The following is a 15,000-nucleotide window of genomic DNA, read 5'->3' on the forward strand; positions in this document are numbered from 1 at the left end:
TTATCATTGTTATTATTTTTCTAATTATCATTATCATTATTATGAAAGAGAGAGAAAGATAGAGAGAGAGAAAGAGAGAGAAAGAGAGAGAAAGAGAGAGAAAGAGAGAGAAAGAGAGAGAAAGAGAGAGAAAGAGAGAGAAAGAGAGGTTGGTGGATCTGTGGGTGGGTGGTAGTTGGATGGGTGTGGGTTTGGGTGTCAGTGTGGGTGTGAGTGGGAGTGGGTATGAATATGTGTGTCTACATGCATGCATTCTTGCATGCAAGTATAGGTGTTTATGCAGTAAACATATATAAATATATTTTGATAAAGAGATAATTATCTAAATAAAGATACAGATTCATGTATTCAAAAACTCTATATTCAGAAAAGATGCACCACATAGTAAGGAGACCATTCAGTTTCCACAGCCTGCATTTTCAAAATTAAGAAATCATTCTGAAATAGAGGAGTGCAGATATACAAGAGAAAATCAATGGGATTCATGAAAATAAAATGCAATAATCTTACATATTTTACTTTGTTATGATCCATTCACATAACTTTTTCACTGGCATAAAATAGTTATCTCTATATCTTACTTATTTGTAAAAGCACGAAAATAATGATAATACGCACAAATTAGTTAATCAATGAGAAAACAACATAGAATAAAAGAGGTACACTGAAAGCATGTAAGCGTTTTATTTCTTTCCACAGAATATGCACTTCGAGAGAATACAAACTGGGTATTCCTATTTAAAGCATTCTTAATATCTTGACCACAGAATAACTTCAATTTTTTGTGTTGAAGATAAAGCCTTTAGCACGTGCTTCAACAGTCCAACTGAACCAAAGCACCGAATAGACGAAACTCTGTGCTTTGCTAAATTTCACCATTTTAAATAATCACAAAAGAAAAGAACTTCTTGCGTGAAATCCACTAATTCTATCTCCAGTTCACATTTGAACTTCGACAAATGAATAGATGGTGCTTTGAGCTGCTCCTTCCAACAGACACAAGGCTTTCACCCCGATACTGGCCCACTGATGTACTCGAGAGATGCCTCCGGGGAGGTGGCCATGCGCAGGTGTTCATGTTTCTTTGCATAGTAGGCATTGAAGTCTAATCTGTAAATGGATAATGGTCCATTACATGTACATTGTTTTATTTGCTGTACATAAACACCCTACGAGTATGTACTCAATACACAATCATATAGGAAGATTTAAATTCAACATGATTAATATGGTTCAAAATTACTAAAATGATAATAATAACAATAATAATGCAGATAATCAAGATGTTAATGACAATGATTATTAAAAAGAAAGAAAAAAAGTTCAAGGGCTTACCTGTAAATCACATTGACCAGCGCATCGTTGTAGTTGTCCCTCCCCATTTCCGAGATCTTCTCCATGAGAGTGTAAATCATCCCGGAGAACTGAAGCTCAAAGCGCGAAATAGTCTGCTCGAAGCTCTGGCTATCTTCGTGCGTGGTTGCTGCTGGTTCTGGAGACTCCTTGCATATGTAAAGCATCATCCAATTAATCATTAAGTCTAACTAAAATTAAATCATTATGCAATCATATCATAAAACTTTGTCAAGAAACTTGATGTATATCAAACTCTAGGACATTCACAGTAAAGGATTCAATAAATCAAAAATACTGAATTAAAATATACAAGCAATAGGGGACATGACAGGCATAACAGGTAGCTTCCTCTACAGCATAGGCACGTACTTCAGCTACCTAAGATGGTAATGAAAAAGGCTAAATTCTTTTTTTGTGTATGCTGGCTTACATTTTCTTCCCTTTTCTTGATGTGTGTATCATGCTTGTGTCTATGCATAAAACAGATTTCTCTGTGTCATACTTCAAATGCATTTCCTCTCACATGAATAGTTTATAAGCTCTACTTGCACGAGCAGTAACAAAAGCATCTATTCATGTATGTTTAATCCAAGAGAAAAAAAATATATGTACAGGTTTCCCAGCACATTTGATCATAATATTTCACATATAAAACACCTCCACTCCAGTATTTCTGTCGTCTTCTATGCCTTCATTGTGCTCACTCGAGCTCACTTACAATCCCCTCGAGAAACAATCAAAACATCTAACAAAAAAGTAATAAAAGTTTCTCATAAAATAGCAAACTCTCCAAACTCTTCATTTTAAAAATAAATGCCCAAAATAAATGACAAGAGTGAAAGAGCTGTGTAAACTATTACAGCAAATATCACATTACGACAAAGTCCAAGGCCCCCCTTTCACCCACGCAGTACTGAGTTAGCCCACAATACAGCTGCAGTAAGGAAGGTGAAATAACAACCAATCCCACCACTACAGGAACAGTGACATCTGGCAACAGTGGGAGCTTCTCATGTTCTGAGTTGGGTGAAAACACAGGCCAACCAAATGAAAAGTCTACACATTAGCCTATGGGAAGCCAGATGCTAGTAAAGTTTTAAGGTCATTTCAACTAGGTACAATTAATAATAATAAAAATTATTATTTTTATTATTACTTCAATAAAAGGTGTGATGGATAATGATAAAAGAAAAAACAAAAGATACAAGTGAGATTGAATAATTCCCTGATGAAAAATACTGAGAATGAATCTGATGAAAACATAAGACTTAAAAAGATTTTCAAAAACCTTTAAGGCACAAAATCGAATCAATAAAAACAAGGAATGGGACAGAGAGAACCACAAAGCCCAAAGTTTCGAGGAAACGACTTTTTTTCTTTCTTTCTCTCTTTCTGACATGCAGTGGAGACTGGTGATGACACCCCCAAATGCATGCTTGAATAACATCATGTTCCCTTAAATCAATATCACCACTAACTTGTCATCTATAAATTAATTACTATCAACAACCTGTCAGTTCTCAAATGACTACCGTGTCCAGCATGTCAACACGTCCTTCATCAACATCACTCTATCACATACACCTTTGCTTTTCAAATTCTTGGCAGACATTAATGATAAGTTTTGTTCTTAAAACCTTTGAAGCAATTCAGAAAAGAAAGAAAGAAAAGAAAAAAAAGAAACAGGAAAGAAAGAAAGAAAGAAATTATATTCTTCTCTCCTCTCTCTCTCTTTTTTTTTTTTTTTACAAATAATTCAACACTTGTTGGGAGAGCATTGTCCCATTTTAAAATCTGGGAAGCCAGGTCTACATAAACTAATAATGGATTTGATTCTTTCAGTTCATAATTCATAACGAGATGGAACACAGGACTTAATCATCTCTAACAGGTTACTACTAAACAATACCTTAAGTGGGAAAAATGAATACTTGGCAACGATAATAACCCTCATGTGATGCTAAATACAGAATCTGAGTATTTTCAAAAGAAATATATATGAGTATGAAACCAGAATAAACAAATATACAAATGGTTGCCTTTACAACTACAAAGGGAGTTCTAAAGATATCACAATGGATCGTTTAAGTGTACACTATTTAGTTGCATTCAATCTCCTATTTTGTTTAATACACCTCAAGTGTTTAATGCAAACACATCCAGTCTTATCTTATTTTAATTAAAATACAACTGAATTTTAACAGCACATAACACATAAATACAAAAAGAAAAAAAATATGTAGGATTCAAGCCAATAATTCCTTCACTAAGATACTTCCATTATAAAACCAACAAAAATATGACACACCATGGCCGTTACTGAGAAACTCCTATATTATGTACTCCATGCACTAACAAGAACGAGAAAAACAACTCACAGCTATCTTCAAGTGAATTAAAGTTGGTAAATCTTCAAAATTTAGTGTTGATATCAGATGGATTTGAGAAACAATTTCTATGAAGCTATCTCTTCTCAAAACTTTAATTCACTCTCTCATAACTATTAGACATGCAAGATTACTCTCTTTGCATCGTATATCTAAATGGGCCTACTACAATTACAGCATGGGGGGGGGCAACGGGTAAAGGGGAGAAAAACAAAACCAAAAAACAAATAAATAAGTAAATAAGTAAATTAATGAATTAATTAATTAATTTTAAAAAAAAGGAAAAACACAACCATGGGGGTAAACTATCGCCATACGAGTACCTCACGATCTATCGAGTCTCTCCGCTCATCGGAAATCCAGAGTTCCGCCTCCAAGTAGTATTTTCTCATTCTCTGGGGAGGAGGTGTAAAAGTGGGAAGGGGAGGGGAGCGGAGGGGAGGGGGGGGAGAATGGTAAGGGAAAGGCAGTACAGAGGAAAAAAGGAAAAAGGGAGGACAGTGATAAAACAGTATCATATTCATGTAACATACCACCATGATCCATCAAGGTAATTTCGGAGGTTTCAGTTCCGAACTACCTCATTACCTCGAAAACCACCATAAATTTCTTGTAGTATACATCATCCTCATCGCATAAAACTTGTCTGAAATATCTTTATCTTCAAACAGACGGCCTAAGTTGCATACATTAATCATACTGGTCCACTACCTGTGAACTACATCATATCTGGCTTATCTGTAAGACTGTGCTTTTACCAAGAGTCTGAAAGCCTGAAGGGAAGAAAGTAAAAGCAGTTCTAGCACATAATATACCTAAATCTAACATTAAAGTTACAAAAAATTAAAGACAGAAAAAAAGATTTTATAGCACTAGCCATTCCTACCAAAATAGACCATCCACTGATCCTTCTAACATATATATATACTTCTAGCAGTCATATATTAGACGTGTTACTGTGAAGATCATCGCCATAGTTTATGAACCTGATCACTTTTTGTCATCTGGAAGAAAGACCCTACATTCTTCCATATCCTGTTCATAAAGTATCTAATTCTGATTTTTGCACACAGTTAAAATAAGCTCAAATGCAAGGAATTCTCAAATTTCTTATCATTATCATCCTTAATCTTGTATCCAATGCACTTGTCAGTTTTACGAATGGAGAGACGATATAAGATAAATATTAAGTACTAAAGCAGTGTAAATTCCATAAGACAAGCCAAAATACACAATCCTGGCCAGTTCCATACACCACTTAAAAGTTCTAAAAGTTGGTATACACATTTCTGATTCATGACAATAACAGAATTAAAGAGGCAACTCTTATTTCATATAATTAAAAGTATATATGTCAAAGTGAGATCTGTGTTGATGCTACAGATCAACAGAATATAAATTATATATATAAACATATATATTCATATTACAGAAGTCATTTCTTTGTATTTGAAAATTACTGTCATAATCTGATTTCTAAAAATTCACAGTGTGAGAGGTACTTGATCAAGAGTACTTCTAATAAATGGTATTTCAATGTACAAGGTCCTTTTCATCCCTGACTTTAGAAAACTTCTAAATATACCTAATTCTAATCTTGAATATGAACTTGCCATTAAGTAGAACTACGACTTGTTCTGTATATCACCAGAAATTTTAAAACTTTCACGGAGAAACTTTTTAAAAATCTTAAAACTTACCTCAATAAAGTTGGCAAAGTTGACACATATTCCTGTAAGCTTTGAGATCATTCTCAGCAGCTCGGGTGAAGTTAGCATACAGTCCTTCAGGCAGCCACTCAGAAAATCATTATGGAATGCTAACACTTCATCTACATTTTCTACCTGAAAGTAAGGATGATAAAATGCATTAAACTCATTACAAATGACCTAACCATCATGAAGTTCTTGACTCATTTTATAGACAATGTTTCTGTACAATTCCTTCTAATTACAATTAACTACTGTTCAGTCATCCTTAAATATAAAAAGTAGTTATGCCCTACTAGTTTTTATTTCTCTTTTGCTCACATTTTGCCACTAAGTTATCATTACATGTAGACACAAACAATTATGAGTTGATTACACAAAGTTCCTACCCCCGGATCACTTCTGGAGATAACTGACACTTTCTAAACACAATGGAAATGAGAATTCTGTTGCCTTAATTCCATCACTTACTTTCTGCATTTTATTGATGAATGTCTGCCAGTTCCTCTCAATGACTTCAAACATCATGTAATACTCTATGTTCTGTATAAAGTTTAACATTCGCTGTCTTAGAGCAAAAGCTGCTGTGTAGGTCCGAGAAGCAGACAAAGGAAAACTTTTGGCTACCTTGTTGCTGACCCATACTCTGAAGTGGAGAAAAAAAAAAAAAGTAATTGTATAACTTGAAAAAGTATTCATAACTACATATCTATTTCTAACAGAGAATAGGTCACAGAGAAAGCCAAAATATCAGTAAATTTCAGACAACTAAGATCCTTGATGCCTCACCTGCACAGAAGTCTCTCCACGTGCTTGCAGTAAAACAGGTGGCGGAAGATCATCTGGTAACAGGCGATGGTCTTCCGGTCAAGCACCAAGGACACTGGCCACGTAACTTTGTATCCTAGAGAGAAACCTTGGAGCCCAGACAGCTGTAGCCGCTCCTCTTGTGGGTAATACTCGCGCTCATCCTCGGTTTCAATACTGACAAGAAAGAAAGAGAATTCACATCATACGGCACAACATGAGAGGCACAGAATTTTTTAGCATTACACATCATACCTCATCACTTCATAACCTAGCATTACCATATCTGAACGGGAAACAAAACAGAAGGAGAACATGCACTTCAATTGCCAAAGAAAGGAAATGATGCTAAAAATAAGGGTTGTTTTTACTTAAAAAGATAATTTAAAACATTGTACAAAATTACACCACATTTGTGGCAAGCAGATATTATTTGAGTCCATATCAACATATCAACAAGCAAGCGAGCAAAAAATTCTAAACCTTGAAATTCATGTTTGATGTGATAGTACAGAAATATCTGATATCCAGCCTGACTTTGCTGTCTGTATTGAAACAGCACATACTATATATTTTGGTATGGAAGTTCCATGGGTACATTAGATGCAGTCCCAGCCATAACTATTTATGAAAAAAGAGACCTTTCATGCTCCAAATAATTCCTTTGGAGTTTCTATTTTTTTTTCTTCTTTTTTTTTGGTTTGTCTGTGTGTGGGGGGATGTGTCTTCTATAATGCAATGCAATACAACATCCCCATCCTGATATGGTGCTTTACGCATACATAAATCCTTATCAATTAAAGGAATAAAGAAGAAGAGGAAAAAAAAATTGAATTCCTGTCTGAAAAAAAAAAAAAAATTAAAATATATATAAAAAACTTGTCCTCACCTTAATATCCTCAACATCTGGTTCATGAGTGTTATGGGCTGCAAGTCACACTGGATATCATCCTTGTACAGGTCACTGTTAGCCGCTGAGGTACGCAGAGCCAATTCTAACAAGGACTCCAGTCTTGTGGGGAGAACGTCATCAATGTTCTTGCTTAATTCGTCTTCACAGAGGCTCATGAGCTGCACAACGAAATCTCCTTGGTCCAGCAGGAAGTAATGTTTAACAGACCTGGAGAGACATGCCATAATGAACTTGGTGATCTCAGTCTTCTATTCAGGAGTACTTTGCCTTCCATTACAATTATACTAATCATTCACCTGATTGGTTGATAACTACATCAAATTATTTGTTTCTTTCTCTATTTCTACAATGCTTGAACCAAATAGAAATTCTACGGTGGGAATTATACTTAAAAATAAAAATCTCACCAAGATTAGCCTATAAACTCTAAATCATATAAACAAAAACCACAGCAATATCTCCATCCCGAAGTATTTCATAGCCTTTACAGTCTCTAAACGAAAAAGAAAAAGTACGTACCTTAGCCTCCCCATTAAATCCTTTTCTTTCATCAGCAACTCCAAAAGTCGCTTGGAGGCAAAACTGTAGGTCCGTTCAATCACCTCTGTATATGATGGGTCTCTTATGCTGTAGGCTAGTTCCTCTTGGTCAGGACAGACTACACTGTGATCTATAAATTATAGAGAAGGTGTTATATCTTTCCTTAGGTTATGTATACTCATCTGTACAGAACCCACAGTATACATATCCAGTGAAAAGGGAGATGAATTATGCTTCCCTTTTTTTCTGTTTCTGTATTATATACATCACTGACTATTACCATAATGCTTTACACTATCTGAAATCCATACCACTGGTCTTGATTCTATCTTCTACATGAACTCCTACTCAATAACTCTCATCCCCTTTTACTGGGTATGGGAAAAAGTCCTTACGTGGGGTGAAGGAACATACAATCCCAGGTGAGCAGAAATGGGGCATGTGAAAAATCAGTCACCTTTAACCCAATCACCACAGACATGTAACATCCCCTGTAGTTTCTTGTGAATTTTGTCACCCATAGATGGCTCCACATGTGCTCAGCCAGCAAAAAGTCTAGCAGTAGGCCCTAGTGACCATGACTGATCTCCCCATTCTTTGAATACTATTGATATTGATATTGTTATTATTCTACAAAAGACACTTTCCAAAACTCAAGGAAAAGGGTAAACAGGTGTGATAGGTAGGACTAATAACGGACTTCTAATAAATGAATTTATATTACAGTAGGCATGGCTTGAATTCTTTCCATACATGCCGATTGGGTTAACAGGGAAGCAAGAATTACTAGGCTTTGAAATGGATGTGAGGAAAAAAAAAACAGTGCCACCTACAAATGCATAATTCTGAAATAGATGTGTTCTAAAAGCATTGTATTTTCACTCCCCAAAAATAATAAAGCTTTTAAATTACAGACATAGCAAATCTAGAGAGTTGCCTCAAAGAGATGTGCATTATTACATTTGTGATGAGATAAGAAAAAAGAAGATAGCAGAAAAGTCTAAAAAAATATATGATAATAATGATAACCACAACCATCATTCAACAGCAGAAAAAATGAGGAACCCCATAGCTAACCTGACTGCCTGATTACATTAAGGTATTTCCCAGTTCGCAGAATGACATCGGCATGCATTTGCAAGAAAGCAGGAATGTTGGGGGGAATGACTGTGTATCTCTTTTCCCAATAGTCATCGGCCAAGTCCTGGTCCTCGTTCTCTTCCGTGCTACTCTCTCTGTCCACGACCATAAACTGAAAAGAAATCCTAAACCTTCAGAAAAGCCGTTTTAGTGAGAGAGATGCCATGTGCTATTTCCTCTCCTTGATGCTCATGTTACCAAGCATGACATGCAGACAAAAGGCCTGGGGATCTGCCTTGGTTCTCGGACCCCAACTTTTCAACATAAATGACCCAACAAAAAAAAAAAAATTTAAACCTCACAAGAGATCTAATGGCCTACCTTTATTTTTTAACTCAAAATTTAAAAATACCAGTTTCCACATTTAAGAATTAGTCACAAACACAGGATAGTACACAACAGATTAATATGAAATTAGAACAGTAGTATACATATACAAATCTTTATCTATACCTATATCTACCTACATAATACATACATAAATCATAAACCCTGACATAGACATAGGAACAGATGGTAGAGATCTCCGTTAACTGACCTCATTGTAAGGATCGTTGATAATGCCACGGTACAGCCACTTCGCCAACATGTTCATGTAGGGCACAGCAGCCGCCTGCGTTAGGAATACCATGACCTCCTGCAGCTGTCCGCATCCTGTTAGGCTCAGAGTACGGTCGTGCAAGAGACTCAACACCGACCCACCATGTGCTTCAGACTGTAAGAGAATATATAGAATAGAATCATAATTGTTAAAATGATGTCCTACACTTTATAATATACATGACCATACCATGCCAACATACATACATAGCTATGGACTTTATTCATTCTGTAGTCATTACATAGCATCTCCCCCAAAAGGTGAAAAAGAAAAACTAACCTTTGTAATTATTCTAGTGATACAAGCAAGCATGTCCATAACTGCCATCGTCTTCTCCACATAGAACCACAGTTTGTGCAGCGTGAGGGCCCATCTCTGGTGTTGTGCTTCCAACTGTGTTACTAACAGCTGCATTTGGAAGGAAAGTGAAAAGAGAGAAAAATCAAATACATTGGTTGTTATTAAATAAGAATAGAAAGAGACTAATTTGTTGTTAAAAATCAAAGTACAATTAATTTAATACTAAGTAAATACATATTCCACTCTTTTTAGTTGTATATGATGCCAAGTATTGCAATTAGCTAAAATCTTTGTAGTAGTTCTACATGAAAATTTTAAGTAAAACAGTATTTAAGTTTTATTCAACCCACAATAATGCAGCATCAACACAAATAGACAATTACAAACAAACCTATTCAGTCAAATATATATCTGATATCTTAAATTAGAGAGAAAAAAAAAGCAAACTTACCATATAGTCTTTGATCAGACTGGTGAGAGCAGCTGCCAAAGCCTGGTTTACCAATCCGTGGTGATATAAGCTCTTGTCCTCCACAAACCTCACCAGCTGAGAGTAGTGACCGCACAATGGCAAGATGCGGCTCACCAACGCACTCAGAGAAGGTTCTGATAAGGGTGATAATTGAGATTTTAATAGAACACATACCTATACATGAAATTCAACAGAGCTACAATCACAAACAGAACAAGTTGTTTCAATTTCTATTTCTTCATGGCATTTGTGTTCATGTCAATACCTATCATTCTCATCCGTCACTACTAGGCAGAGGAGAAAATGGATACCATAGTCATTCGCACATAAATACATACCAACAGATGGATCAACAGTAAACTCTGGGGCATCATAATGTTTAGCCGGAGGTTGTACTGTAATATACATTCCTTCTATACCCATCATGAGGCTCAACAAATCTTCAATCAACTGATGTTCTTGGGATGTTGATGCCACCTTGCCTGAAGACGGAAAATCATTCGGTCAAAAAGAATTTACAAAAGAAAAAGAAGAAGAAGAAGAAGAAGAAGAGGAAGGAGAAGAAGTAGTCAATCCATTTAGTAAAACTGAATGTGAATAAAAAGATAAAAGGCAAAAGTATGGATGTCAGACCTTAGAATACTAATATCAGAAAAAAACAAAAACAAATATCATAACAGACTATTGTAAAACATTTATTCCATGTTAAAGTATAATGTATCCTGTAAGTTATTCCTAAGTCCACTCAATAAATACTACTTATCAATAAGTTAAAAGCAGTGTAAAATGGATACTGATAAATTAAATTGTTTCAACACAACCTAAAAAGATGTTGTTTTAAAAAATACCTTTGAGTTCAACATTCATTTTGCTAATATTCATTTCTGTATGTGCATTAAGAAATGAAGAGAAGTGGCTCTATTATTTTTAGGAATCATGAAAAAAAAAAAAAAATAAAAAATAAAAGAAATAATAATAATAATAATAATAATAAAAAATAAACAAAATAAAAGTGTAGAAATCCGTGCTCCACAGAGAAAGAGGTAAAACTAACCAAGGGCTCCGACGTCGGGTCTGTGTTCCACCTGCACGAAATCCAATGTGTGATAAGGCCTGTTATCCAGCCAACTTGGGGTCGGAGGTCCCAGGATATTTTTCTTCTCTCCTCTTTCGACTGCTCGCATGGCTTCACTTGGAACGTGCGTCACTTGCGATTCGCGCAGCAAGCGGTCCCGCAACTAGATGGAGAAAGCAGAAATGTTAAAATACACAGAACATTAATCAAAATAATCTATAAGAAGAAGAGCAAGAGAGAGGGGAATAATAATGATAATAACAATAACAATAATAATAATAATAATAATAATAATAATAATAATAATAATAAAAAGGAGAAAGAAAGAAAAGAAATGAAGCAACAAAGGGGAACTAGCAAACCTCATTGAGTTGGTCTTTTGAGAGTTTTGTCTCCGCTGCCTGTTCGATCTCAGAGACGATGCTTGGAACCGTCGTAAAGGATAAACCCTCTTCCCTCATCTTTGACCTGGAGCCACTTTCTATCGCCTTTCTCACTTCTTCGTCTTCAACCAATCCACTCAGGAACACCACCAAGGGATCTAGGTCTCGCACGCTGCATTCGAGGAAAGAAACAGACCCTTTTAATAAATACTTTCTTATTCATTATTTGAATATTGTAAAAAGCTACACGCAATTTAACATTCTCTAAAGTAACTACGATAATTACTTTCAGATTGAACACAACCACATGAAAAAAAAAAAACACCAATATTGACTAGTTTGTATGGTGGTGATACTTCTAGCAGTCCACAGAACAAGTAAACTTAATTACTCACTTTCTGCTCTTCAGTTCATCATACTTGCTGAGAAAAGCCTGAGGGTCTGGCGCATTTTCTGCCAGGATCCTTACTGCGCTTGAAGCTGACACCTGAGTATTGATAAAGTGTTGTACCGACTGGCCTAACGTTTCAGGTGTATCTCTCAGCTGCGTCTTTGCTGATTCTGTAAAACAATTTAAATAAATAGAAAAAGTAAGTATGTAAGTAAGAAGTGCAGTAAGAAAATGGGTAAGAGAACTGACTGTTAAGATTAATTGAAAAATAATGTTATTCTTATAGAAAATATAGCAATATTGTTCATACAGCCAAACTATCACATATATTATTTTAGGGCAATTACATTACAAAGCTTATCTTGAACATTCTGCATATAGCTACACATTAGAGAGACTGAGGAAGAGAGAGAGAGTGAGATATATATATATATGTATAGAGAGAGAGAGAGAGAGAGAGAGAGAGAGAGAGAGAGAGAGAGAGAGAGAGAGAGAGAGAGAGAGAGAGAGAGAGAGAGAGAGAGAGAGAGAGGGGGGGGGGGGGAGAGGGGGAGAGAGAGGGAGAAAGAGGGAGAGAGGGAGAGAGGGAGAGAGGGAGAGAGGGAGAGAGGGAGAGAGGGAGAGAGGGAGAGAGGGAGAGAGGGAGAGAGGAGTGAGTGACTGAGTGACTGAGTGAGTGAGTGAGTGAGTGAGTGAGTGAGTGAGTGAGTGAGTGAGTGAGTGAGTGAGTGAGTGAGTGAGTGAGTGAGTGAGTGAGTGAGTGAATAAGTGAGTGAGTGAGTGTGCAACTATAAGTGTGTGTAAGTGCATGTGCATGCAGAGATGAATAGATAGACAAAAAAAAGATATAGACAGAGGGTAATATAGGTAAAAGCAAAGAATATGATAATCATATATATAAATAGAAAACAAGACAAACATAGATATAAAATATCAACAATTACTTCACCATAACAATTACCATATTCCTCAACCCCTTTACACCAAGCTCAGACATCCTTTAGCCCAATAAGTAAAGCAACTCCGACCAATCCAACTCTAAAATAGCATGCTCTCCAACCAACAAACAAACTACATCCAATTTCTACTCACCCCAAGAGAGAAAAGAGCTCACTGACATGGTGGTGGATTTTAAACTCACTCATGACGATTTACTTTCCGTTCCTGAAAGCATTTATAGGCTGACAATCTTAGGTTGTGATTTAAATATAGGCTGCATAAATAGTGTAGTGGTGAAAAAAATGGATATAGACATTTTGATTATTAGTATGTAAATATGAGACAAATTTATATCATTTCCTAATTAAGGATCATACAAATATAAAGTATATTTTTATATATAAATTTAGGTGTTAATGCAGAACATAGTGAGTAATACACTTATAAAGTAAACTCATATATAGTATCCAAATCATAAGTTATACTAAATGCCTCGGACCCATTCATTACTAGTACTGGCCTCCATGCCTACCGTCTCTCATGCTAAGGAAAACAAACCCCCACTTCTCATATATTGTGCAAAGACTGAGCTTGCGGACCTCCCCATTCAGTAATAATGAGGAGTCACGATAATAATACACCATTAAATAAGGAACTAGGCTCTATCTTGCAAAAAATATCCGTAGTGGAGATTTGTTGTCTTCTGCCGCGGCTTAGAACATCAGAGCAACACTATAGGTTTGGAAATTCTGTTGGAACTCCACCACATATGTGAATTTTTTAGTGGAATTGGGATTAAAAGCAATATAATTGAGAATAAAGATAATTTTACGAACCACAGAGGATCATGAATATTCAAAGTTGTACAGGAAATGTTTAAAAGATAACAACGAATGAATATCAATACATAAATACAAGTAAAATATTCACAAAAGAAAATCTTCCATTAAATCCTCACTAAACTTTACCGTAAACAATTATATATCAATAACACCATAAACAAATATCAAAATAAAACCGTAAATACCCAACTCACCACAAATAATAATTAAAAAATACCCACCAATAATTATACAAAACTAAAAATACAGAATGAGAAGTTACATGCAAATTTTGATACAGAATAAATGACGTATTTTATGTCTTAAGGTCAATTTTCCCCCGAAATCAAGTTCATGAAGAGATTTATTTCAGCTCCGTGCTCTTCTGATCATGCAAGGAAAACGCCGAACTGAAAAAACTCCTAAAATTAACTAAAATTAACTCAAATTAAACTAAATTAACTTAAAAAATAAGACAAGTCGATCCCGAATATTTGAAAATCTCAACCATACCCTTCCAAATAATACCTATTTCCACCTCGAAACCGTGAATACAAATGACATAACACACTCACCACTCTTAATACATCATATCCTCCTTCAAACAGGATCTCTCACGACACTCCCAACTCCTATTAGATGAAAATAGGAGACAAAAATAGGCGACTTCGAGGACTTTTTGCAGACAACTTTACCCGCCTCCTTCGGTCACAACAAAGGCGTCGGTGCCACGTCTCGGGTCCCGTGGCATGTTGCCAAATTTACGGAAATTATTTCTAGTGGGTGTGTTTTCATGACGTATATGCATGCGTGTGTGTGTGTATGTATATATATATATATATATATATATATATATATATATATATATATATGCATATATACATATATGTATATATATATATATGTGTGTGTGTGTGTGTGTGTGTGTGTGTGTGTGTGTGTGTGTGTGTGTGTGTGTGTGTCTGTATATATATATATATATATATATATATATATATATATCTGTGTGTATCTGTGTGTCTATTTATATATGTGTGTGTGCGTGTGTGTGTGTGTGTGTGTGTGTATATCTGTGTGTATATTTATATATATACATATATATATATGTATATACATACATATAAATATATATATATATATGTGTGTGTGTATGTGCGCGCGCACAC

At 35.4% G+C, this 15,000-nt stretch overlaps 1 protein-coding gene across 1 annotated transcript; it reads right to left on the reverse strand.

Annotated features, from left to right (window-relative positions):
* Window positions 1–501: 501 nt before the first annotated feature.
* Window positions 502–14,565, reverse strand: LOC125037506 (gamma-tubulin complex component 2-like). The gene is given in 18 exon segments (XM_047630664.1): window positions 502–1,110; window positions 1,336–1,502; window positions 5,444–5,587; window positions 5,924–6,098; window positions 6,242–6,436; window positions 7,149–7,379; window positions 7,692–7,842; window positions 8,790–8,964; window positions 9,391–9,567; window positions 9,733–9,861; window positions 10,205–10,359; window positions 10,564–10,707; window positions 11,280–11,463; window positions 11,663–11,855; window positions 12,079–12,212; window positions 12,214–12,244; window positions 13,167–13,238; window positions 14,410–14,565. Coding segments are annotated over 17 exon segments (2,541 nt in total). The 5' UTR covers window positions 13,220–13,238; window positions 14,410–14,565; the 3' UTR covers window positions 502–1,007.
* Between the last annotated feature and the right edge of the window lie 435 nt (window positions 14,566–15,000).

This window comes from Penaeus chinensis, chromosome 23 (assembly GCF_019202785.1).
Source record: "Penaeus chinensis breed Huanghai No. 1 chromosome 23, ASM1920278v2, whole genome shotgun sequence".
Classification (NCBI taxonomy): domain Eukaryota; kingdom Metazoa; phylum Arthropoda; class Malacostraca; order Decapoda; family Penaeidae; genus Penaeus; species Penaeus chinensis.